Consider the following 22861-nt stretch of genomic DNA (forward strand, 5'->3'; position numbering starts at 1 on the left):
AAAAACATCTTTAATACACGAAAAGAGAGTTCTCACTCAGCTTTGCAGCAGGGGTAATTAGGATGCAGAGTCTGAGAGGAGCTGAAAGGAAGGCAAAAATGAAAGCATGCTCCTGAGAATTGGGGGAGCCTCCACTCCCCTCCCCAATTGCGTTTCCTGTTTTTGCCTCATCTGCAGGCACCTGCGGTTTTGAAATACGTTATACCACATTTCATATCACAGGCAGAAACACCGCTCTCTTTCTCTTCCGCCTCCTCCCCTGAGGACATGCCGATTTCGTGTTTTAATTGAATATTCGAAGGTTCATGTTATGAAGAACGAGCGAAGGTGGTTCCAGCTGTGCATCAGTTTCCCCTTGCTGTGATTCTGAAAATAAAGAGTCCCGTAAGCACCCAAATGGGCCACCGCTGTCCCCCTCCCCGCTCCAACCTTTGTGGCATAGGAAAAGGAGGGTCCATCTGTCTCCATTTCAAACTGGGGTGGAAAAAAAACCTGGAGTGGCCAAGTTAGTAGCTGTCATTCTGAAGGATGAGACCAAAACAAAAAGTTTGGAACTCATGGCTGATAACTGGGCTTGCCCTTGACTTTCTTCCTCTGGCCTTGGTATGGAGATGCTAGGAAAGGACAGAAACATGGAAATCAGAGTCTCTCTGGCAGCCTCATGTGTCACTTCGTGGTGGGCCTAATTTCTCACACCTTCCCTTTCGCTACATCCATCCCCAGCTCTGAATATTGACCTCTGAGAGACCCTGAAAATCTTCAGGATGTTCAAACTCAATGAATAGTTCAGTGATGCATGATGGACTATTAAGCGGATGGTAAAAATCATATTCTAAGAATATTTAATAGCATAGGAACATGATCACCAAATACTGTTAGGCGAAAAAAACAAAACCTTGTGTATACAGGATCATCCCAATCATGGGGAAAATAAGTATATATGCATTTTTAAAAGCTTGGAAGAATATATACCAAAATGATGACAATGGTCGTTTTGGGGCTGGAGGGGCTGTAAGAGTTGGTGCTTTCCTCTGTTTTCCAAACTTTCTACAGTAGGCATATTTTAATTTTATAATCAGAATTAAAATGTTATTTTTTAAAAAGCATCTATGATGATATTTTCCTAGGCAGGAAAGTAGCCTCAGATAGTTCAGCAAAATCTTTAGTTACAATGAAAAAGTTGCTTTATGTACAGATAATCAGATAATTCAGTTAAGTATTCAGCTTTCAGGCAGTTTTATTGTATATAAAATATTTGTTTTACCAATAATACAATAAAACCTTATTATTTTCCTTATTATAACATAGGTGCATGCATACTAAGTCATTTCAATCGTGTCCAACTCTGCGACTTTATGGACTGTAGCCCCCCAGGTTCCTCTCTCCATGGGGATTCTCCAGGCAAGAATACGGGAGTGGGTCGCCATGGCCTCCTCCAGGGGATTTTCCCGATGGGTTCTTTACCACTAGCACCATGTGGGAAGCCCCATAATATATATATATATAACATTATTATGTAGCATGTTGTTGTTGTTTAGTCGCTAAGTTGTGTGTGACTCTTTGCGACCCTATGGACTGTACCCAGCCAAGCTCCTCTGTCCATGGGGTCTTCCAGGCAAGAGCACTGGCATTGGTTGCCTCTTCCTTCTCCAGGGAATCTTCCCAACCCAAGGATCAAACCCAAGTTTCCTGCATTGGCAGGCGGATTCTTCAGTGCTGAGCCATCAGGAAAGCCCTGTTATGCCTTATTATTATAAAGTAATAAGTGGTGGTCCAGTGGTTCAGTATCTGCCTCCCAGTGAATGCAGGGGACATGAGTTCAGTCCCTGCTCTGGGAAGATCCCACATGCTGCGGAGCAACTAAGCCAGTGTGCCACAAATACTGAGCCCAAGCATCCTAGAGCCCATGCTCTGCAACAAGAGAAGCCACCGCAATGAGAAATCACCACAACTAGAGAGTAACTGCTCACCGCAACTAGAGAAAACCCACAAAGCACAAAGTTGGTGAAGCCAAAAACAACAGCAACACCAAAAAGATTCACGTGAAGCAGAAGTCAAAGTCAAATCGCACAACCTGATGAAGCAATCACGTGGATGCTAGCCCTATTTGCTGCCTCCAGTGTTGTCAAGTGCGTGCATGCTAAGTCGCTTCAGTGGTGTCTGACTCTGTATGACCCTACGGAATGTGGCCTGCCAGGCTCCTCTGTCCATGGGATTCTCCAGGCAAGAATACTGGAGTGGGTTGCCGTGCCCTCCTCCAGGGAATCTTCCCAACCCAGGGATCGAACCTGTGTCTCTTGTTTCTTGCATTGGTAGGTGGGTTCTTTACCACTAGCAAGTGACATAAGAGACACAAGTTCAATCCCTGGGTTGGGAAGATTCCCTGGAGGAGGGCACGGCAACCCACTCCAGTATTCTTGATTGGAGAATCCCATGGACAGAGAAGCCTGGAGGGCTACAGTCCATAGGGTCGCAAAGAGTTGGATACAACTGATAGAGATAATCATGTTAATGACCTGCATTATTAGCCATAAGAAGCACAAAAGTACTGATAAGTTCCCAGAGGTTAAAAACAAAAATGAAAGCAAAAAACTCCAATATGCCTAACACATGAAATGTCAGGATTTCCCTGGCTCTGATTAAACTGGGATGAGGAAACTGACAGTAATAATGATGCCCTAACTGGAAGAGAGAAATGTGGGGGCCTTTTGGATGAGACATAAAGCCTGAAAAAGCCAGCAGCACACCTTGGGGGCCCCAGTGCCTTTCAGTAGGGGAGTAACTTAGGGGATCCTGGGGAGGCACACAGGAAACCATGCCCCCCGTGGAGACAGAAGGCCCAGTTGTGGCAAATCCAACTCTGGGTTTTAATACACCAGATCAATTCCAGAGTGGCTTTTCCTCCTGTAAAAGGATTCACAGCAGGATTCTATTAAATAGCTAGCTCTTCTAGTGCATTTAAAAGGGGATTCAATAGACAAAAATTCAGCTATCATATACTTTTATAGGAAGACAACAGCTATATAGACCTACACGGATAGACAGACAATATCTGAAGGGTCGTTGCTTTCCATTCCAGTTCCAGAGACCCTGCTGAGCTAAAAACCACTGGCTTGCTTTCTTTACAACAGTCTTTCCACCCAGCTCAAGGAGTCAAAGCAAGGAAAAGGTGGACTTAAATTCTGCCATCTCGTTTGGAAGCAGAAGAAGTCAAGGACTTGAAAGAAATCAGGCCAGAGGACTAGGAAACACAAGAACTGTACGCTGTTAGAGCTGGAAACGCCCTTAAAGATCACTTCATCCAACCGGCTCCTTTTACAAAAGGGGAAACAGAGACTCAGAGGGAGGAAGTGACGTGTCCCCAGTCACACAGTGATTTAGAGGCAGAGACCGGTGAGGCGACCCTGACAAGCAGCCAGCCACTCTCAAATGGAAAGGCTGACTCAAGTGGCACAGAGATTTCTTTCTGCTGCTAGAATTCCAAGACACGGGGCTTGGGGCTGATGCTAGTCAGGAGGAGAAGGGTGGCGGAACAGGCTCATCAAGGCCGGTGCCCTTCTTCTGCCTCCTCTCTCCCGCCTCCAGCTCCCAGTTCCCTCTCTTCTGACTCAGGCCTGAGCCTCAGTTTGGCCTCTAAGAGCCCCAGGGCTACCGAAGCCAACAGGCCAGATTCTAGGTAAAAGATCTCCTCCACCTCAGGCCAGGGGTGACCCCTGCCCAGGGTGGGTGAACTTTCCCACAAAAGCCAGACAGCTTCACTTCCAATCAGGTCATTTAAAGAGTCTCCTAGGTGTTCTGGCCATTGTTATGTCCAATCTGTTAAAAAGAGAAGAAAAAAAAAAAAGGTTTACTCACAGGCCTCTGGATGAATGCCCAACTGTCCTCTGAGGAGCCTGAATTTGCCTCTGCCTCCATCTGGTCTCATTTAAAGGGGATCTGAAAAAACCCAGTTCCTGCCTCAGCGCCAGTGCTCAGAGCTGGGGCCTCTGCTGCAAAAGGAAACCGAACATGACCTCACACCTCATCAGGGCCGTGAAAGCAAGGCTCGGCCCCTGCTACCCCGGCGCTTTCCTAGGGGATCAGAGAAGGCCCTGGCTGGAGAAACCTGAGCCCTGGGTCCTGTCCCTGAGAAGGCCCGCGAATCCTTCCCGCAGTCCCCTTTATGTGAGTGGAAGGAATGACCCGACTCCGAGGCCAGTGGAGAGCATGCTGCGTAATTCAGCAGATGGCTGCCTCTAATGAGAAGACACTGCAGAAGAGGGAACGTTATTTCTCCCCCTCCCAAGCATGTGGCCTCCTTCCTCTGTGCAGGCAGCAGAGAAAACCCACGGTTTCAAATCCCAGCAGCAGAAGCCTCCTCCTGCCAAACCGAGGAGGAAGGGTCTGTGTTTCTAATTCATCCTGCGCCCCTCTCCCCCGCCAGTTGTTACTTAAAATAATCCATCATTACATGGCTGGTGGCTCCAAGATTTTTATTTAAAGCAATATGGGAAAGAAGAAAGAAAGCAAGCCCACACATTGCCATGACTGCGCCATCTGGGGTTTAAGCTGAGAATCTCTTTTTAACATCAGAGCATCTCCCAAGCACCCAAGTATAGTCTTTCTTGACCTCTATGATTAAGTGTGCTGGGGGGAGGGGAAGATGCAGTGAACAGAGGGGTAGAAGGGACATGTCAGGATTTTTATTTCTTGGAATCATGATGACAAGGCCAGGGTGTTTTAAAAACTGAATTTGTGTCAGCTGGTAGATGTTTCATTGCTTCATCCACTGACCAGCAATAACACTTTGGACTAAGTCGTTTGGTCTCCCTGAACCCATAAAATGAAAAGAACAATAATACTCGTCCAGGAAGCTGTTGGGGAAAATGAAATCATACAGATGGAAGCATTTTGAGATCGTTGAAAGACACATGTTACACTCATCCACGGTATTCTTTTTCTTTCTTTTCTCGCTGGTTCTTTCTTGAATGTGGTTTTAATGTACACGTGACTGAAAAGCGCTCCTCAGTTGTTCATACTAACATGAAACCCCGGCTCTGATAATCCAGAAACCCAGGAAAGCCCAGAAATCAGTCCCATTTAGTTCTGGAATACCTTTTTCCAGGGGACTTAGATTCCTAATTAGTTTTGCTCAGGCTAATGCTACGGGTTCTCTCCCTTACAGCACACAAAGGGAGGGGCCGTGCTGGGTAACAAAGCCAGCAATTAATAGAAAATTTACAGCAGAGACTCTACAAAGTAAATGTGCACATGACTGCAGATCAAAATCTCATTATACTATACAGACAAATTGCTCGGTTGTAATACAGTTTTGTAATAAGAACGCCGCTGACACTCATATTTCCGGGTTTTAGGATATGAAGAGGGCTTATTCTGGCCTCTCATCTGGAAGCTCTGAGAGGGCTGTCGTGTGGGCCTTGCCCACCACTATATTCCCAGCACCTGGCACAGAGCCTGGCAGAGTCGGTGCCCAATAAACACATGCAGAAGGAATGAATGAAAATAAAAGTGTGTGAATTGACAAAGGAAATGTTCCCAGCCTGGGAGCAGACGTGAGATCCCCCATCTTCACACCTATCCTTCTGCTGGTTAAAGCCCTCAGCAAGCCTTTCCTGTCACCCACCCCCACCCCCCCAACCCCGGCCAGGGCTGGATCACGTTCCCTTGTAATGAACTATCCTAGCAGGCAGTAGCTCTCCTCTGCAGCACATCACAGGGATAATCATAGTTAATTGTGTCTGCCTCCACTACTAGATCGTAAACTCCCCGAGGGTAGGGGCCATGTGGCATTTGCGAGGAGGAGGACGGACACTGCCATTGCCCTACAACTTTTAACTCTGCAAAGTCTCAGACACACAGAAAAGTTGGAAAATAGTACCATGATCATCCACAGACCCTCGACTTAGATTCATGAAATTTTACTATTTGGGGCCATGCAAGTCTTCTTCAGTGCTGTATTTGCATATGCTGTATTTGCAGAGATATAGGTGAATGTTACAGTTTTCATCTCCCTGCTTGGGGTAGAATATGACTTTTAGTGGGAGGTGGTGGAGATGGCTGAGGCAAGGCACTGCAATGGAAATCAAGGTTAAGTGTCATTGATAGCAAGACCAGAGTGCAGCCACCTGTAGGTGGTACCCTGGCAGCATTGGGCCCGGCAAGCTCTTTCTTTAGGGAGAAAGACCATTATCTGGCTGCCACTGAAGGAAAGTATCATCGTCCACATTGTGGGATTGGTTCAAATCAGAATCAGTAAGCCCTACTTTCTATGGGCCAGCACTTATAGGCTGGACCCTAAAAAGCAACATTGAAAGAAACAACTCAGTGCAAAAGCCAGCAGCTGTGGCCTCTGGGGCCCACGCCATGCCTTCCTAGTTACCTTGGACAAGACATGGAACCTCGCAGAGTGTGTGTGTGTGTGTGTGTGTGTGTGTGTGTGTGTATACATACACATATCAGTTCAGTTCAGTCACTCAGTTGTGTCCATCTCTTGTGACGCACTGTGTGTGTGTGTATACATACCAGTTTGGTTCAGTCGCTTAGTCATGTCCGACTCTTTGCAACCCCGTGGACTGCAGCACGACAGGCTTCCCTGTCCATCACCAACCCCCAGAGCTTGCTCAGACTCATGTCCATCAAGTTGGTGATGCCATCCAACCATCTCATCCTGTCATCCCTTTCTCCTGCCTTCAGTCTTTCCCAGCATCATGGTCTCTTCCAGTGTGTCAGTTCTTCACATCAGGTGGCCAAAGTATTGGAGTTTCAGCTTCAGCATCCGTCCTTCCAATGAATATACAGGACTGATTTCCTTTACAATTGACTGGTTGGATCTCCTTGCAGTCCAAGGGACTCTCAAGAGTCTTCTCCAACACCACAGTTCAAAATCATCAATTCTTCAGTGCTCAGCTTTCCTTAGAGTCCAACTTGTACATCCATACATGACTACTGGAAAACCCATAGCTTTGACTAGATGGACTAAAGTCAATAAAGACTTTAAGAAAATGCTCTACATAAAAATAAAAATAAACCCTTAAAATATATATTTGTGTGTGTGTGTATATATATAAATATATATATATATATATATATATATATATATATATATATATATAGAGAGAGAGAGAGAGAGAGAGAGAGAGAGAGAGAGAGTTTAGTGGTTTTCCTGACTTTATTCAGACTTAAATTGAAGAAAGTACGGAAAACCACTAGACCATATATAAACATATATTTTTAAGGGTTTTTTATGTAAACCATTTTCTTAAAGTCTTTACTGACTTTGTTACAATATTGCTTCTGTGTTTTTCTTTTTTATGTTTCGGTTTTTTGGCCAAGAGGCAGGCAGGATCTTAGCTCCCCAACCAGGGATCAAACCCACATCCCCTGCATCGGAAGATAAAGTGTTACCCACTGGACCACCAGGGAAGTCCCATTAGAGTATATATTAATAGTAGCCCAAGCCACATCACAGGCAGGGGCTGGAGATGGGAACATCCCAAGAATCTTCTGTAGTTCTCTAATTATTTCCCCATGTACACAATTAGTCTTTCCAACTAGACTAGAATAAGTGTAAAAGCCAGGAAGTACCTCTATTACTTTTTTTAGTATCCTTGACCAGGGCTAGCCATAGTGCTGGACACTTATTAGTCAATCAAATAAATCCTGTGGACACGCTAAAGAAACAGTTTTGTCACAAAGAATCTTTATGGTGTTCATTCAAATAGGGTGGGGTTGTGTTATGGAAGCAAAAGCTGAGCTTTCAAGTTCCATGTGTGCACAAATAAGGGTCCTACCCAGGAACTCTAAGGTCTGTTTTTGTCACTAGTTGATGTTATCTTACAGGCCAGAGTGACCCTCAACTGACTCTGGAGAGGACAGCCCATCCCTCACACACACCAGAGCACCACTTGCATGGCACCGTATCTCAGAGCTCATTAAAAAGAACTCCTAGGCTAGGCACACTTAGGTTAAGACTCTAGTCTTCTTTTCCCAAACCCTGAATATGCCTTTGCTGAAAGAAACAATCAGCAACCAGACGTCCAAGGTCTCCCAAGTTAATTGCATCTTCCCCTGGTGAATTACAACTTCTTACAGACACAAAGGCAAGCAGAGAGACAAATGACACAGAGACAAGAGCTTCACTGACTGGGGGAGGAGGGGGGCCTGGAGAGTGACGTCAGTTTTCCCAGCAACCCATTTATCACGATAACAAGGTCTCAAGGGCTCTGGCTGCCCTTTCAGCTTCAGGATTTGGCATACAATTTTGTTCTTCATTGTAGAGTAGGGCAAGGCCACCCAGAGCAAACTGGAACCAAGCAGAGCTATCCAAGTGGCCCTAAACCAACCCCCTCCATTTTCAGAACAAAGGGGATCTCTGGGTAGCCCCAGGTGAAACACAACCTTCTGGAAGGTTCCTCTTTGCCACATCTGCCCTGCAACCCTGATTCAGGCTAGGGGGACTGGTGAGAGAGTATGGGCAGGTCAGTGCAAATTCATTAGTGGACAGGAAAAATCATTAGCATCCTTATTGGTCACTAAGGATGGAGCAAGTGTAATCTAGGGGACTAATTCTTCTCCTTAAGGCATGCCATCGCTAAAATAGAGGAGCAGAAAGGCACTGAGGGAGCTCTCAAAACACAAATGCAATACACATTAGAGTGCCAATCTTGGGAAGAAAAGAATTCTCTCAAACGCCATTATCGCAGAGCATGGTCTCCCAAGTACTCCTGGTCCTTCCACACCCTGAATGCCTAAAGAACTCCAGGCTAGGGTCTTGCAGGGCAGTAGGGGAGGATCCAAAGAAATCACCTTGCCCTTCCAAACAGGAACAAGACAGTGGAATAAATTTAGCCGTATCCTGTAGAAAAAATACTACCAGATTCTGGATTCAGATTTTGAAAACCAATCAATTTCAATTACACCAAATACCTAGAGGCTATATATATATTTTTGCACTAGAATTGCATTGCATGGACTATTTCCCTAAATAAGTATGACACAAGGTTTAAAAGTCCTGTGAGAGTGTGTTTCAGAGATTTTCATCAAGCAGTACAGATATTTACTGTCATGGGATCTGACCTAGCTCTACTTCAGTCTCCTTCCTCACTTCAGGGTGCTGGTAACTGTGGGCTTCTTAGAAATCCCAGACACTCAGGGAGGAATAGAAAGGCCAGGTTGTTCCCTCAAGTGGAAACATACCCCTCCCATTGCAACGAAACTTCTGGTCTAAAAAAACAAACATGGAGCCTCAGGTCACTTCAGTATAATTTCTCTGCACATCCCAGGCTGGAAAACTTCAGTTCGTTAAACGAAGATTTTTTTTTTTTTTCCAGAGTTGGCTGCCAACAAAAAGAGAGAGACGGCACCGCTTTTGTAACCGTCACACTTATTTTCCTGAGTCCCATGTCAAGAAGGCAGCGCCACAGGTTTTGGCACACAAGCCCAGTGACACAGAACTCGCACCAGAGACAGATCCCCCCACCTCCAGGGTCCCGCAAAACCCGGGTCAGGTGTCAGAAACACGCCAAAATACGCAGCCAGCCAGCCACCTACAGGCCAGCGGACTGCAGCCCACACAGACGCACAAATGAGACCCAGAGGCACACAGCACAAGCAAACGGGGAGAGAAGCGTCCGGACCCAGGGACACGCACCAGGGACTGAGTACACTCCCAGAAACAGGCGGACGCATCAAGGGTCACAGACAAGCCGGGCACCGCCGTGGTCCGCCCGGGGAGGCACGAGTGCGCGCGCGCGCACTCAAACGCACAGTGATACACACACACACACACACACACACACACGCAGTCACATATGTAATGCATATGGAAAAACCCTACCCCAGCCAGTCACCTCCCCGCCCCCCTCACCACTCGCCGCCTCCTGCCCCAGGCTCACCCCAGCCCCACGCCCCTCTGGCTGAGGAAGCCCGGGTCCCGGCGCGTGGTGGGGCGCTGGGGAGCGGCCCGAAGGCCCGAGGGAGCGAGGCCAGGGTGCTGGGGACCCGAAGGGCTCGGCGGCCCGTGCGGCCATTCATTCGGCAACGCCCCAGCGGCGGGGCCGCAGCTGCAGCGAGGGCGGCGGCGGCGCCGGCTGCAGCTCTTGGGCAATGCAAGTTCAGCCGCTAGCCTGCAGCCTGGACCAGTCCTCTCGCCTCCCCCACCCGCCCGCCACCACGGTTCTCGGGGACGGAAGGCTGGGGGACTGAGTCGCTGACCCCGGGAGCAGAAGTCCCACCGCACCCGGTCTCCTGGATGGTGCCCACTGCCCCTCCTTGCGGCGGCGGTGACGGCGGCCAGGTCTCCTCGGCTCTTCCGAGGCCCCCGGCCCCGACGCTGGCACCCAAGCCCCGCACTCACCACCTGGCGAGCTATATCGGTCGCTGCCATCGCTCCTGCGTCCGCCAGGGCTGCCACGGGCGCCGCCGCAACGGGAGCTAGAGCACAGGAAACAGCGGCGCTCCTCCGACAAAGAGAAAGTGTTACACTTCGGGCGCAACCAAGTCCGGCGGGGGGAGGTGCAAGGGAGGGGCCCCTTCGCTGCTGCTCCAACCCCGACCTCTCCTCTGTCGCCCACCCCCTCGGAAGTGGGGTGCGGCGTGGGGGCGGATTTAACGCGCCGCTTCCCTCTCCTGCTTGCAGGGTTCCAGCTCTCCCTGCAACCTCAGTTGTAGGCCTGTGCGAAGGGAGGCGGGGGCTCCCCTCGGTGACCCAGTCCTTTGCCCGCCCCCCCCCCCCGCCACTGGGCTCCGTGGTACGTCCCGACCTCTGCTGAATTGTCACACCCCCCTGCTCCCGCCTTACATCCCTGAGTCCCCAGACCCCGGAGGCTGGAAGGGAGCCCCCGCCCCTCCCCCCCGCCGCGCACCGCACGGCGGCTGACCCCTGCGGTCTTCCTCTTCCTCCTCCCTGCATCCCCGACCCCCTATTTCTCCCCACCGAAATCTCAGGGTGCCTGGAGGGGAGCGGCCGCTGCTGGAGTCTCGCTGCTCCACCACACCTCCCCCACTCCGGCCCGGGCGGGCTGCTGAGGCCGGTGGGGACCAGGAGGAGGAGAGCTGTGGCAGGTGCCGCTTCCCAGCGGAGCTTAGAAAGGGGGAGGTTGGGGGGAGCCGCACTGCCGGCCCCGCAACTGAGCTGTGACATGCGGTGTCCGAGGCCAGGGGTCCAGACTCGAAGTGCCCCTTCTGCCCTGGGGTTTCCCCGCCTCGGGTGCTGTGGGCTGTCATGTTCGAGCTCACCACCGTTGCGTCCCGCACCTCCTCTCCCCACCGAGCCCTAGGCGATAGGCGTGTGAGCGGAGGCTCGGACGACTTACCCCCCTGTAGAGCCTCGGCCGCCGGCGACTCTCAGAGGAGGGGCCCGTTACTGAAATCCCAGCTCCGTGGAGCGGGATTTGGCAGAGGGACGCGGAGCAGCCTCCAGGGGCTCTGTCCCGCCCCCTGATTTCCCCTTAACCTTGGGTCAGCCCGAGGCTAGGCGGCCGCAGTGAGCAGAGGGCGACCCTCCGAAGGCAGAGGCTCTGCCCGCCTGCTTTCCTTTTCCTCTCGGCCCTCCGTCGCCGCGGGTCCCCTCCCTTGCCCTCAGCACCTCTCCCTCTCTTCGGCCTGACGCCCCGCAACCCTTCTCCTGGCCATGGACCCTGCTAGCTCTCTGGCGTGCCCGAGGCCGGAGCGGGCGGGATCATCCACTCCATTCCTTAAAAGGGCAGGTGCCCTGGTCTCTGAGACGCACTCGGATCCTCGAGTGGAACCCGGGACCGCGGGGGGAGACAGATCCCTGGGGGGGAAGCCCGGCCGGCGACGGGGCCGGGATGAGGCGTGGGAGCTGGCCCAAGGCGGGAGCGCCTGAGGTGGAGAGGCAGGAGGGAGGAAAAAAGAAAAATGGGAACCACTGAGAGGGAGAAGGGACCCCGACCCGGAGGCCCGCGAGCGGGGAAAAGGGCAGGCAGAGAAACTGGGGTGGCCGTAGGAGGCGCTCCCATGGCCCTTGATTCCACCTGCCGGGACAGTGCATGTCACACGGTCTCCGGAAGCTCTTCACGTGCGTGTGAACCTTAAGAACAACGACTCCGCAAAATGCATCCTCAGAGCCTTCTTCGGGGCCTGGCATCCACCAAGCGCCCAATTAAGCATTTCCTGAACCGGCGGACAGAGGGTTTGGACTGGGGGCGGGGGGGTACAGGAGAAGGAAGAGACACAATCCGGAGGTGGCTCTGTAGGGACATAAGAGCCAAGCTCTGGAGGTGCCCATTGTGCGGGAGACCCTGGAGGGGCCGAAAGGGAAGAGCCTGGCACAGTCAGGGAACAGAACTAGGAAGCTCTGTGGACGGACAGCGCTGGCCGGAAGGGCAGATGGTGGTGGCAGAGAAGCGGGGCGACTATCGTCTCCGAGGCCCGCCAGGGCGCTGGGGCAGGGCCTGGGCGAGGCGCCAGGCCCTGGATTCGGGTGGCCGACACGTGCGGGACCTGGCTGGTATTTGAGGAACCGCCGTAAGGCTGGGCCGGGACCGGATGGGGGCGGGGAGCAGTGGGGGCGGGCGGCTCGCAGACCGGGTGTCTGGCCGGCAGACAGGTCTGCGCTGCAAAGGCTGAATCGTGGAGAGCGGGGAAGGACTGGAGGTCATTAACTCTGACCTGGATCTGAGGTTTGGTGGGTGGCGGGAGCCGAGCCGTACATTTGGAAAGCAGAGCTGAGAGAGCTGATACCCGCAGCGTCGGCGAGCAGGCGGAGTGCCCGACGGAGCTGGACTGGCCGACGGCGGGGCTCCCTGGGAACCCTGCCCGACCCCTTCCAAATCACCCCGCCCCCGCCTAAGCGCTCCTCGCCCACCAAAGCTCAAGGCATTTCCACCCGGCACAGGGTCTACCGAAGCGCCGAACCCTTGGTGCCCCGGCCATATGCCCCCCTCTGCCCTCTTGTCCCTAGGAACCCTCACAACCTCGCGGAGGCCTCCGCCTCCAAAACAATGACCCTCGCAGACTGGAACCAAATGTGTAACTCAAGTCTCCCGCAACCCTTTGGTCTCTCAGGAACCTGCCACCTGCGGCTGCAAGCGCCTCAGGCTTCCGGGTTTCCGCGGGGTGCGGTGGGTGTTGATGTGTGAGTAGATGTGCATTTGTCTGTCAGTGTGCATCCGCTGTGTCTGTGTGTCAAGGCGTGTGTGTGTACAGGCATGTATTTACTGTTTGGTTTTTTTTGTATCTGCCACCGTGTGTGTGTGTGTTTCAGTGAGTGGGTCTGTGTCGATGTGTGTCAGTGTGTACTTTTGCTGTGTATTGGTGTGTATGAAAACGTGTGCATGCCAGTGCTGTGTGTGTGTCTGTCAGTCTGTGCAGGTCAATGTGAGGGGCAGTGTGGGTGTATGTGTAGAGACACTCTAGCTCACTACATTCTGGGCTTTACATTCCTTGCCTGACTCCATGAAAGGGGCCCATAACTGAATGCTATGGATTACCATCCTTATTTCAACGAAGAAGTGGGGCAGAGGGAAGGAAAACAGAGAAATTTGGAAATTCGCTGGGTTCTATCTCCCAGTCTTTGGTCCTGGGTCACTAGCCCAGACACAGAGTGAACACAAAGGGCTGAGGCAGGAGGGCTCACTAGTGGTCAGTCACTTCCTTGCATGTCTGTCCCTGTTGAGGTCTCGTGGACCCTGGGGACCCATGAACCTGTCTTCATGTTCAGTGTATCCTCGCAGGTCCCTTGGGCCCTGCACAGTTATCTGGCAGGTGCTCAATCAATGTTTGTTGAGTGAATGGATAAACGGAAGCATGTAAATGTGGTGTTTTCAGTGTTTCCACTGTCCTTAAGGAAGCTGGAGCAAGCAGCAACTTCCGCAGGCCAGCAGGTGACTGTCATTAACTTGCTAATGTTGTTTGTGGAACCGGACTCCCCAGGGAGGGGAAATGGCCATCCCTGCTAGATAGGAGGGGGCCCTAATTAAAGCCAAGCTTTAGAAAAGTCACCCTGATGGCTGGGGAAGGGGGTGCTCAGACTGGATGAGGGAAGGGGTCAGGGATGGGGGGAGGGAGGGAGAAGAGGGCAGTGAAATGGAACTAACAGCTCAGGAAAGGGCTTTGTCCTGAGACTGGCTTTATGGAAGAAGAAAGGGTAGTCACATTGCTCTAAAGTGGAGACGCCGAGAATCATCTGAAAAATAAGATCAGAAAGTTGGAGGAAGAGGACAAGGTGAAGCGGAGGGGAAATGACCTGAGATTAACCAAATCGGACAGTGCTGATAAAATCAGAAACTCAGTGAAGGGGCAAGTCAAGAGGAAATAAGGACTCCTTTGTGCATCATTACCTCCTGCCTCTGGTTTGACATCAGTTTATTCCAGTAGTTCTCAAAAGGTGATCTTTGTCTAACAGTCTCAGTGTCACCTGGGAAGTTAGAAATGCAAACTCTCAGGCCCCAGCCTGGACAGACCTACAAATCACAACCTCAAGCACTGAGACCCAGTAACCTGTGTTTGAACAAGTCCTCCAAGGGATTCTCATTTATGCTAAAGTTTGAGAACCACTGGTTTATCTGAAATCTAGCCATGGATGGGATACAGGGCTGAGTAAAGTTTGGCAGGATATTGAGGGGAAATTCTGAAGCCTGGGCTGTCATACTAATGGCAGCTCCTGGTGGATTACTCCAGTGGGCAGCACGAGAAGACAGTGTCTAGGTTGGAAAAGAAGTGCCATAAAAGATGGAGAGGGAACCCTTGTAGACAACTGGAAGTTTCTAAAGATAAACTTTGCTTCCTTTGAAATGTTACTCTTCATTCCACGAATATGACCTGAGCCTCCATTGCATATCAGCCACTGTGCTCAGTGCCAGAGGACTCAAGAAAAATGGATGACAAGAACCCCTGCTGTGACCTGAGGTAGCTCCCCGGCCAGTTTCCAGCTCCACAAACAACCAGTAATGGGATAAGTAATCTAATCAGGCATGGGCAAGACCTTGGGGAGGTAGACACCCAGAGAGGTGAGGGAAGGCAACTCAAAGACCCATTTGGGGACTTTCCTGGTGGTCCAGTGGTTAGGGCTCCACACTTCCACTGCAAGAGGTGTGGGTTCACTCCCTGGTCTGCTGGGAGAACTAAGATCACACAAGCCACGCAGCATGGCCAAAAAGAAAAAAAAAGACCCATTTGGATTGAATCCTGAAGAAAGAGTAGTAGCTTATCTGGCCATCAAGGGGTGGGGTGAACAGTAGCAGAACACCATGTATAAAATCACAGAAAAAAAAAAGGCAAGAACATTTAGGGAATTCCAACTCTTGGCCAGAGGGAATGGTAGAGGAGAGGACAGTGGTTGTAAATGAGGCTGAGAGAAGCTGGGGTCAGAGCTTGAAGGGGCATGCTGGTCATGGCAAAGAGCTCAGCCTCTATGCTCCAGAGTCCGGAGTCTCAGGCTGTGCTCTCTAGGGCCAATACCTGCTCCATTCTGGAGCAAAGTGAGACGGATGCTCACAGTGAAAAAAATCAATTAATGGGTAGAAACTTTTCTATTTTAACTTTTTTTTAAACCATAAAGTTTTCTTCAGTCTTTGACAGATGCTCCTTCTTATCTGTGAGCAGGCAACAGAACGAATGAACATGTAGCAAAAGAATATTAAACAGACAGTCCCAGGACTGATCATGCTTAATTCAACAGTTTATTTCTTTTTTCATGGACATCTGTGCTTGTGGCTATGATTTTGTATCACACTCACATTATGTAGATGTATTTTCTGCTAGCAGAAGTGTTCTTTTGAAAAGTGTTTGATTTCATATGGTGCCATGGAATATATCAATTATTTTCTGGCATTCTAGAAAGAATACCACGACTTCCAGCTGCCATGCCACCTGAACCAGCTGGAGAAACTGTCCCTTAGATGGTGAGGAGCCACCGAAGGGTTTGGAGCAGGGGAGCAGAATGAATGCATTTGCAATTTTGAAATGTCACTCTTTTCCCGGCTTGGGGAGGAGACTGGAGCAGAGAGTGATGAAAGCCCTTAGGACTCGGGAATTAACACACGGTTGTAGCAGTTCAGGCAAGAAATGATGGTGACAGTGACATGGGATTGGAGTTGAAGGGAGGGAACAAGGCACGCTTTAAAAAAGGGCATCCATTACAAGGGCCTTGTGCACCATTTAAAGATGCTAAGGTTTCACCCTCTAGAGAATAAGAGTCTTTGAAGCAATGTTTCTTGATGAATGTCTGCAGCAGAATCACCTGTCCTTCTTCTTATAGAAACAGAGGCCAAGAGACCACGTTGGACCTGCCAAATCAGAATCCTTGTTTGGGAGGGATATGGGTGTGTAAGAAGCTCTCCAAGCGGTTGTGAGGTGAATTACCACTGGAGAACCACTGCATGGTGGTTAGTGAGTGGTGGTATAGCAGTGAGATCTACGTTTACATGGTGTACTCAAGACACCACGAGAAGAACTGATTGAATGAAGGCAAGAACAGAGACAGGGAGAGCAGTCAGGAGGCTACTGCCGTGGTCCTAGGCTGACTTTCTGCATTGGGCAAGAGCCAGAACTCAAGAGAAGGTTCGGCTTACCACCCCCATCAGGGATACTAGTTATCCATAGAACCTTATCTGTACATATCATTTTGGACAAATGATACAATTTTGTATTTTCCTGAACAATTCTTGTTTGCCACAATTAGTCCTCAGTGGTCTTCCCAGAGTCACAGAGTTTGTCTAAGATGTATAACCATGTAAAAGGCATGATGTACCTACCAGGGCACTGGGAGAGGTAGAAAGAAATATGAGATATGGCTTCTGTTCTGAGGGAAGTTCCTGTCTAACTGAGGAAACCAGATATATACGCACTAACAGTCAAATGTGCTGTGCTGTACTTGTGTTTAGTCGCTCAGTCATGCCTGAGTCTTTGCAACCCCATCGACTGTAGCCTGCCAGGCTCCTCTGTCCATGGGATTCTCCAGGCAAGAATACTGGAGTGGGTTGCCATGCCCTCCTCCAGGTGATCTTCCCCACCTGGGGATTGAACCCAGGTCTCCTGCATTGCAGGCAGATTCGTTACTATCTGGGTCACCAGGGAATAGTGAATACCAAATATGTCATAAGGCAGTAACCAAGATGCAGCATAGACAATGAATACCAATGCTCTGTTTCTGTTCTTTTTTGTTTTTGTTTTTACCATGCCTCACAGCTTGTGAGATCTCAGTTCCCCGACCAGGGGTTGAACCAGCCCTGGAAGTGAAGGCAGCGAGTAATAACCACTGGACAGCCAAGGAATTCCCCCAGTGCTCGATTTCTTAACCTAGCAGTGGTCACATGGGTGTTTGCTTTATAAGTATTGATTTTTGCTTTGTCTTTCTGCTTTAGGAACGCTTCAAGATATGTGTTACATTTCACAAGATTAAAAAAAGGTTTACTGCTCACCCTAGAGCCCAGGCTCCTCAACAAGAGAAGTCACTGCAATGAGAAGCTGACGCACTGCAACTAGAGAGTAGGCCCCACTCACCACAACTAAAGAAAGCCAGAGCACAGCAATGAAGATCCAGCACAGTCAAAAGTAAATAAGTAAATTAATCAATTGATTAATTTTTAAAGAAGTTTAAAAAGACAATAAGTTCTGTGAGTTGAATGACATTTACCGACAGCCCCTAGACATGGTACAGAATCTAGAGAGACAAGGTGTCTACCCAGTGACCTTGCAGTCTTCCACAGATGAGCCACCAGCCCTGTGAAAGGATTGAAATAAGCCACAGAAACAGAATCAAGACGGTAATGACACCTCAGTGAGATACGGGCTTCACCATCACCACCAGTAGTCATTCATTGGTTAAGGTGAAGTTTTATTTTTTTTTAATCATTCTGTCAATGCTTTGAAAACGCATTGATTTAGTTTTGTATCTATACACATGTGCATACACACACAGAGTATCTTATTCCAAAGCATATTTTACGGGTCAATAAACTGGGAATAGAACATCATTATCAAAAGAGAGGATTCAGATATGCTAAATCTAGTGAGTTGATATAATTGCTGTAATTAAGTTTTAAATAGGATTCTCAGCTTCCTGGAAGCCATAACAAAGGGAGAAATACTGCTTGGCTTCATTTTGTGTGGGGTTTTTGTTTTTCTGGCCATGCCAAGCAGCTTGTGCCAAGCTTGCCCTGATCAGAGATTGAACCTGCACTCTTTGTAGTGACAGCATGGAGTCCTAACCACTGGACCACCAGGAAATTGCTGTTTTATGTATTTTCTATACATAAAAATCATTAGCCTCACAAATATTAATAGAGTATCTGAAAAATGAAAGTGAAAGTGTTAGTCGCTCAGTTGTGTCTGACTCTTTGCGACCCCACGGACTGTAGCCCGCCAGACACCTCTGTCCATGGATTTTCCAGGCAAGAATACTGGATGGAGTGAGTAGCCAATCACTTCTCCAGGGGATCTTCCCAGCCCAGGGATCGAACCTGGGTCTCCTGCAGGGCAGACAGATTCTTTACCATCGAGCCACCAGAGTACCTACTGTATGCCAAGTCTTAGACTAGGTGCCAGAGATCAATGATGAGTAAAAACGAACTTGGTCTTTGCCTTCATGGAGCTTATGGTCTAGTAGGGAGCACAGATAATAATCAGTCATATGCATAAATGAAGAACTAAAACTGCAATAAGAGCAATAAAGGAGATATTTATTGTGCCCTGAGAACCCATAATGGCAGGGGTGGGGGGAATGTAGATTTGACTCAGTCTAGCCTGTGAAAGCAACAGCACCCCACTCCAGTACTCTTGCCTGGAGAATCCCATGGATGGAGGAGCCCGGTAGGCTACAGTCCATGGGGTCACTGAGAGTCGGACACGACTGAGTGACTTCCCTTTCACTTTTCACTTTCATGCATTGGAGAAGGAAATGGCAACCCACTCCTTGCCTGGAGAATTGTTCTTGCCTGGAGAATCCCAGGGACCTGGGAGCCTGGTGGGCTGCTGTCTATGGGGTTGCACAGAATCGGACATGACTGAAGTGACTTAGCAGCAGCAGCAGCCTGTGAGTGTAGGGGGCTTCTTGGAGGAAGTGGTGTTTGAGTTGAGATCTATAGGTTAAATAAGAGTCAGCTAGGTGAAGGGAGAACTGAAGCTGAAAGAGGATTCCAGGCGAAGGGAAGAGCATGTGCCGAGGCTCCATTCAAGGGACAGAAAGGAAACTGGTGTGCCTGGAGTACAGATGGACTGGAGTGGAATGCAATGAGGCTGGAGACATGGGCATAGAGCCAAATCATTCAGGGCCCTTGGCCATTGTACGGAGCTGTTTGGAATTTTTTATGCTAAGCAATGGGAAGCCACTGAGGGATTTGAGACAGGAGTATGACATGATCAGACTAGTGTTTTGAAAAGTTCCCTGGCTCCAGTGTGGAGAGCATATTGAAGAGAAGAAAATGGAGGCAGAAAACCAGTTAAGGTAATTTCCTCATGGTCCACTGTGGAGGCCATGGGTTCAATCCCTGATCAAGGAACTAAGATCCTATGCCTCACATCATGGCCCAAAATAAAGGAAGGAAGGAAGACAACCAGTTAGGGAGCTTTCCTGGTGACTCAGTGGTAAAGAACCCACCTGCCAATGCAGGAGACATGGGTTCAAGCTCTGGTCCAGGAAGATCCCACAAGCCACACAGAAATTAAGTCCGTGCACCACTACAATTGAACCTGTGCTCTAGAGCCTGGGAGCCAGAACTACTAAACCCATGCACCCTGGAGCCCGTACTCCACAGTGGTAGAGGCCACTGCAATGAGAAACCCGAGCACCGTGGCTAGAGAGTAGTCCCTGCTCACTGCAACTGGAGAGGGGACCACACAGTGGCGAGGACCCAGCACAGCCAAATAAATTAATTAAATTAAAAAAGAAAGCCAGTTAGGAGGCTCTTTTAGTCATCCAGCTGAAAGATCATGGAAGCTTGTACTAGGGTGGTAGAAGTAAAGATGGAGAGAAGAAAGCTTATTGGCTAGCTATTTAGAAGATAAAGACAACTTAGACTTGGTGATGTGGGAGGTGAAGAAGACAGGGATGCCAAAGTTGACTCTTATGTTTCTGGCTTATTTGGTGGTGCTTTTTATGGAGATGGGGAACAGTGGAGAACCTCTAGTTTGAGGAAGAGAGAGACCATCTTTGGCTCCAGTTTGGAACTAGCTTGAGTTTGAGATGCTTTTGAGACACTGAAGGGGAAGATGTCAAGTAGGCAACTGGAGCTCCCATAAAAGGTCAGGCCTAGAGATAAAAATCAAGAAGTCATTGGTGTATAGATAATGTGTAAAGCCATGAGAATAAATGAAATTGCCTAGGGAGAGAGTAAAGATGAGGACCCAAGACTAATCCCTGGAAAACACCAGCATTTCTAGATGGGAAATGAGAAGAACTTGAGAAGGGAACTGAAAAGGAGAAGTTAGAGAGGTTAGAGGAAAACCAGTATCCTGTGCCATCAAAGCCCAAAGACAAGAGAATTTCAAGAAGGCAAATATCAACAGAATTGAATACTGCCACGAGATCAAAGAAAGTAAGGGAAAACTGTTCATAGAATTTAGGGTTCATGGAGATCATTGAGCTCAACAAGAGCTGTTTCAGGGGAGTGGTGGTGGCAAAAACTGGCTTGATTAACTTGAAGGATGATCGGAAAATGACTGAATGGAGTCAGGAAATATAGTCAATTCTTTGGAGAAGTTTGACTATGAAATAAAACAGAGACAGAATAGTAGCTGGAGGAAGATGTGGGGGCTGAGGTTTCCTTAAAGATGGCAGAAAAGACTTGAGAATGTTTGAATATTGTTGGAAAGGATCCAGGTGAGAGAGAGTCACTGAATATACACAGTGATGAGCTGGTAAATGTTTAACAACTGGTTCTTTGAGGGGGAAAAAAAACAACCCGGTTATGTAGCATTTGCTGACTTCCATGGTATAAATATTCTTACAACAACTGATGTCAAACTGTCAATATGAAGTCTTAAGCTGTACCTGATGCGAAGAACTGGCTCATTGGAAAAGTCCCTGATGCTGGGAAAGATTGAAGGCAGGAGGAGAAGGGGACGACAGAGGATGAGATGGTTGGATGGCATCACCGACTCGATGGACATGAGCTTGAGCAAACTCCAGGAGTTGGTGATGGACAGGGAAGCCTGGCATGCTGCAGTCCATGGGGTTACAAAACCTGCCAGTAGGCTTCAGCACACCACTAACAGCAGAAAGATTTATGTTCAGTTATCAGTTATATTTTCCTTTTATGAATTTCTCATACATGTGAGAGGGTAACAGGCAGGAAGGTCAGGGGTCTCCAAATGGAAGAAATAGGCTGCAAGTGTCAGACATTTTTATCTCTCTTAAGCGGCAGGAGGAGACAAGCTAGCGATATTTTTTTCCTTCTCTATACAAATTTAAAAGGAGGTTTCTCTTAAAATACTGTGTTGCCATAATGACACCTGGTTTCACCTGAAGCTAACTATTCTCAAACCTTGAGTTAACCAATACAGTTTTCTTATGGAAATATTTGTCTTAAGCTATATTAATGTGCTATGCATTTATCCCAGACTCTGTCTTCAAGTTGGTTTGCCAAATGGCTCAGAACCTACGTGACAAACCAGTATGTTATACTCAGTTATTGTTCCCCTAATCTGTGTAAATGAAACTATTTGTATGGTAATCTGTCCTTCTACAAGATTCAAGTCAATTATTTTATGGCCTGGGATGAATCATCTGGTGCCAAGATTATCCCAAAATGCAATTTATGGATGAGGGGCCTGGTGCCATTCTGAGTTTTAAGACATTTCTTTCTTTTCATTAACAGACTGCTAGTGACTATATAACATCCAGCTGAAGACTAGCAGGGGGGTACTCTTTCTGCCTCCTTCTGATGCCTATGTCAGAAGCTTTCTCTATCTCCTTTATACTTTAATAAAACTTTATTACACAAAAGCTCTGAGCAATCCAGCCTCGTCTCTGGCCCTGGATTGAATTCATCTGCTCTGGAGGCCAAGAATCCCGGCGTCTTATCATTCAGCAATAACCTTTCACATGTCCCTTGCCTACTTTTATATTGAAACACTTTTTTCTCCTTCTTTAGTACTATGAGATCTTTACATACTGAGGATATTAACCCTTTGTCATTAAGTTTATTTATAGTGGGTTTTTTGGGTAAAGAAGTTAAATTATTTGTATAGTCAAAATCTATCAATATTTCCCTTTATGATTTTTCCCTTGGAGTTCTGCATTTTTTGTCTGTTAGTAAATTGGCACTCTGCTTTACTTTTTGTGAAATTGGCTGTCATGAATTAGCTTTCCTGAAGCTGAGATGTTTTGTTATATTTCAGGTATCTTTTATGTGGACCATTTTCAAAGTCTCCATTGAATTTGTTACAATATTGCTTCTGCATTACGTTTTGGTTTTCCGCCACAAGATATTTGGGATTTTAGTTCCCCAACCAGGGATCAAATGCGCAGCCACTGCATTGGAAGGCAAAGTCTTAACCACTGAACCACTGGGGAAGTCCCCAGCTGAGGTGTTTTAAACTGCAAAGGTGATGAACAGACTGTGGCTCTCAGTGACTTCACCAAGGTACTACCATCTTGTGAGTTCTACTTGTGGTCAGGTAACACTCTAACCTCATCTTTTCAATTTATTATTTTAAATACCATTATAGGACATAGACTTGCCAAGAGCCCGCCCCCTCTTTTAAAATTTCTGCTCCAATAATTTGAATCTGCCTTTCAATCACCTGCACAGATAGTCCCCCCTACCATGGCAAATGAGACATTTAGGGGCCTTACAAAAGTAAGCTAGTGACAACATTCTATCATCACCTGCCAAGAAGAACCTCAAAAGATAATCAGACCTCGTATTTTGTTCCTATTAGAAGTAATTAAGATAAAATT

The 22861-nt window shown here is 48.4% G+C and overlaps 1 protein-coding gene across 7 annotated transcripts in view; it reads right to left on the minus strand.

The window, feature by feature from the left end:
- SEPTIN6 (septin 6) overlaps nucleotides 1-11331 on the minus strand; it is a 75245-nt gene extending 63914 nt beyond the window's left edge. For 4 of the 7 annotated variants that reach the window (XR_009692040.1, XM_061137212.1, XM_061137210.1 and 1 more), the window contains exon 1: nucleotides 3856-3977. Coding sequence is in view for 6 of the 7 variants with exons in the window: in XM_061137212.1 (XP_060993195.1) it covers nucleotides 3856-3915 (60 nt within the window). In the remaining variant the exon portion in view is untranslated. Of the gene's footprint in view, nucleotides 1-3855; nucleotides 3979-10354; nucleotides 10458-11312 lie in introns of those variants that run through there. The other 3 variants (XM_061137209.1, XM_061137208.1, XM_061137213.1) reach the window with 3 other exon arrangements.
- Nucleotides 11332-22861: the final 11530 nt, after the last annotated feature.

This window comes from Dama dama, chromosome X, assembly GCF_033118175.1.
Source record: "Dama dama isolate Ldn47 chromosome X, ASM3311817v1, whole genome shotgun sequence".
Taxonomy (NCBI): Eukaryota; Metazoa; Chordata; class Mammalia; order Artiodactyla; family Cervidae; genus Dama; species Dama dama.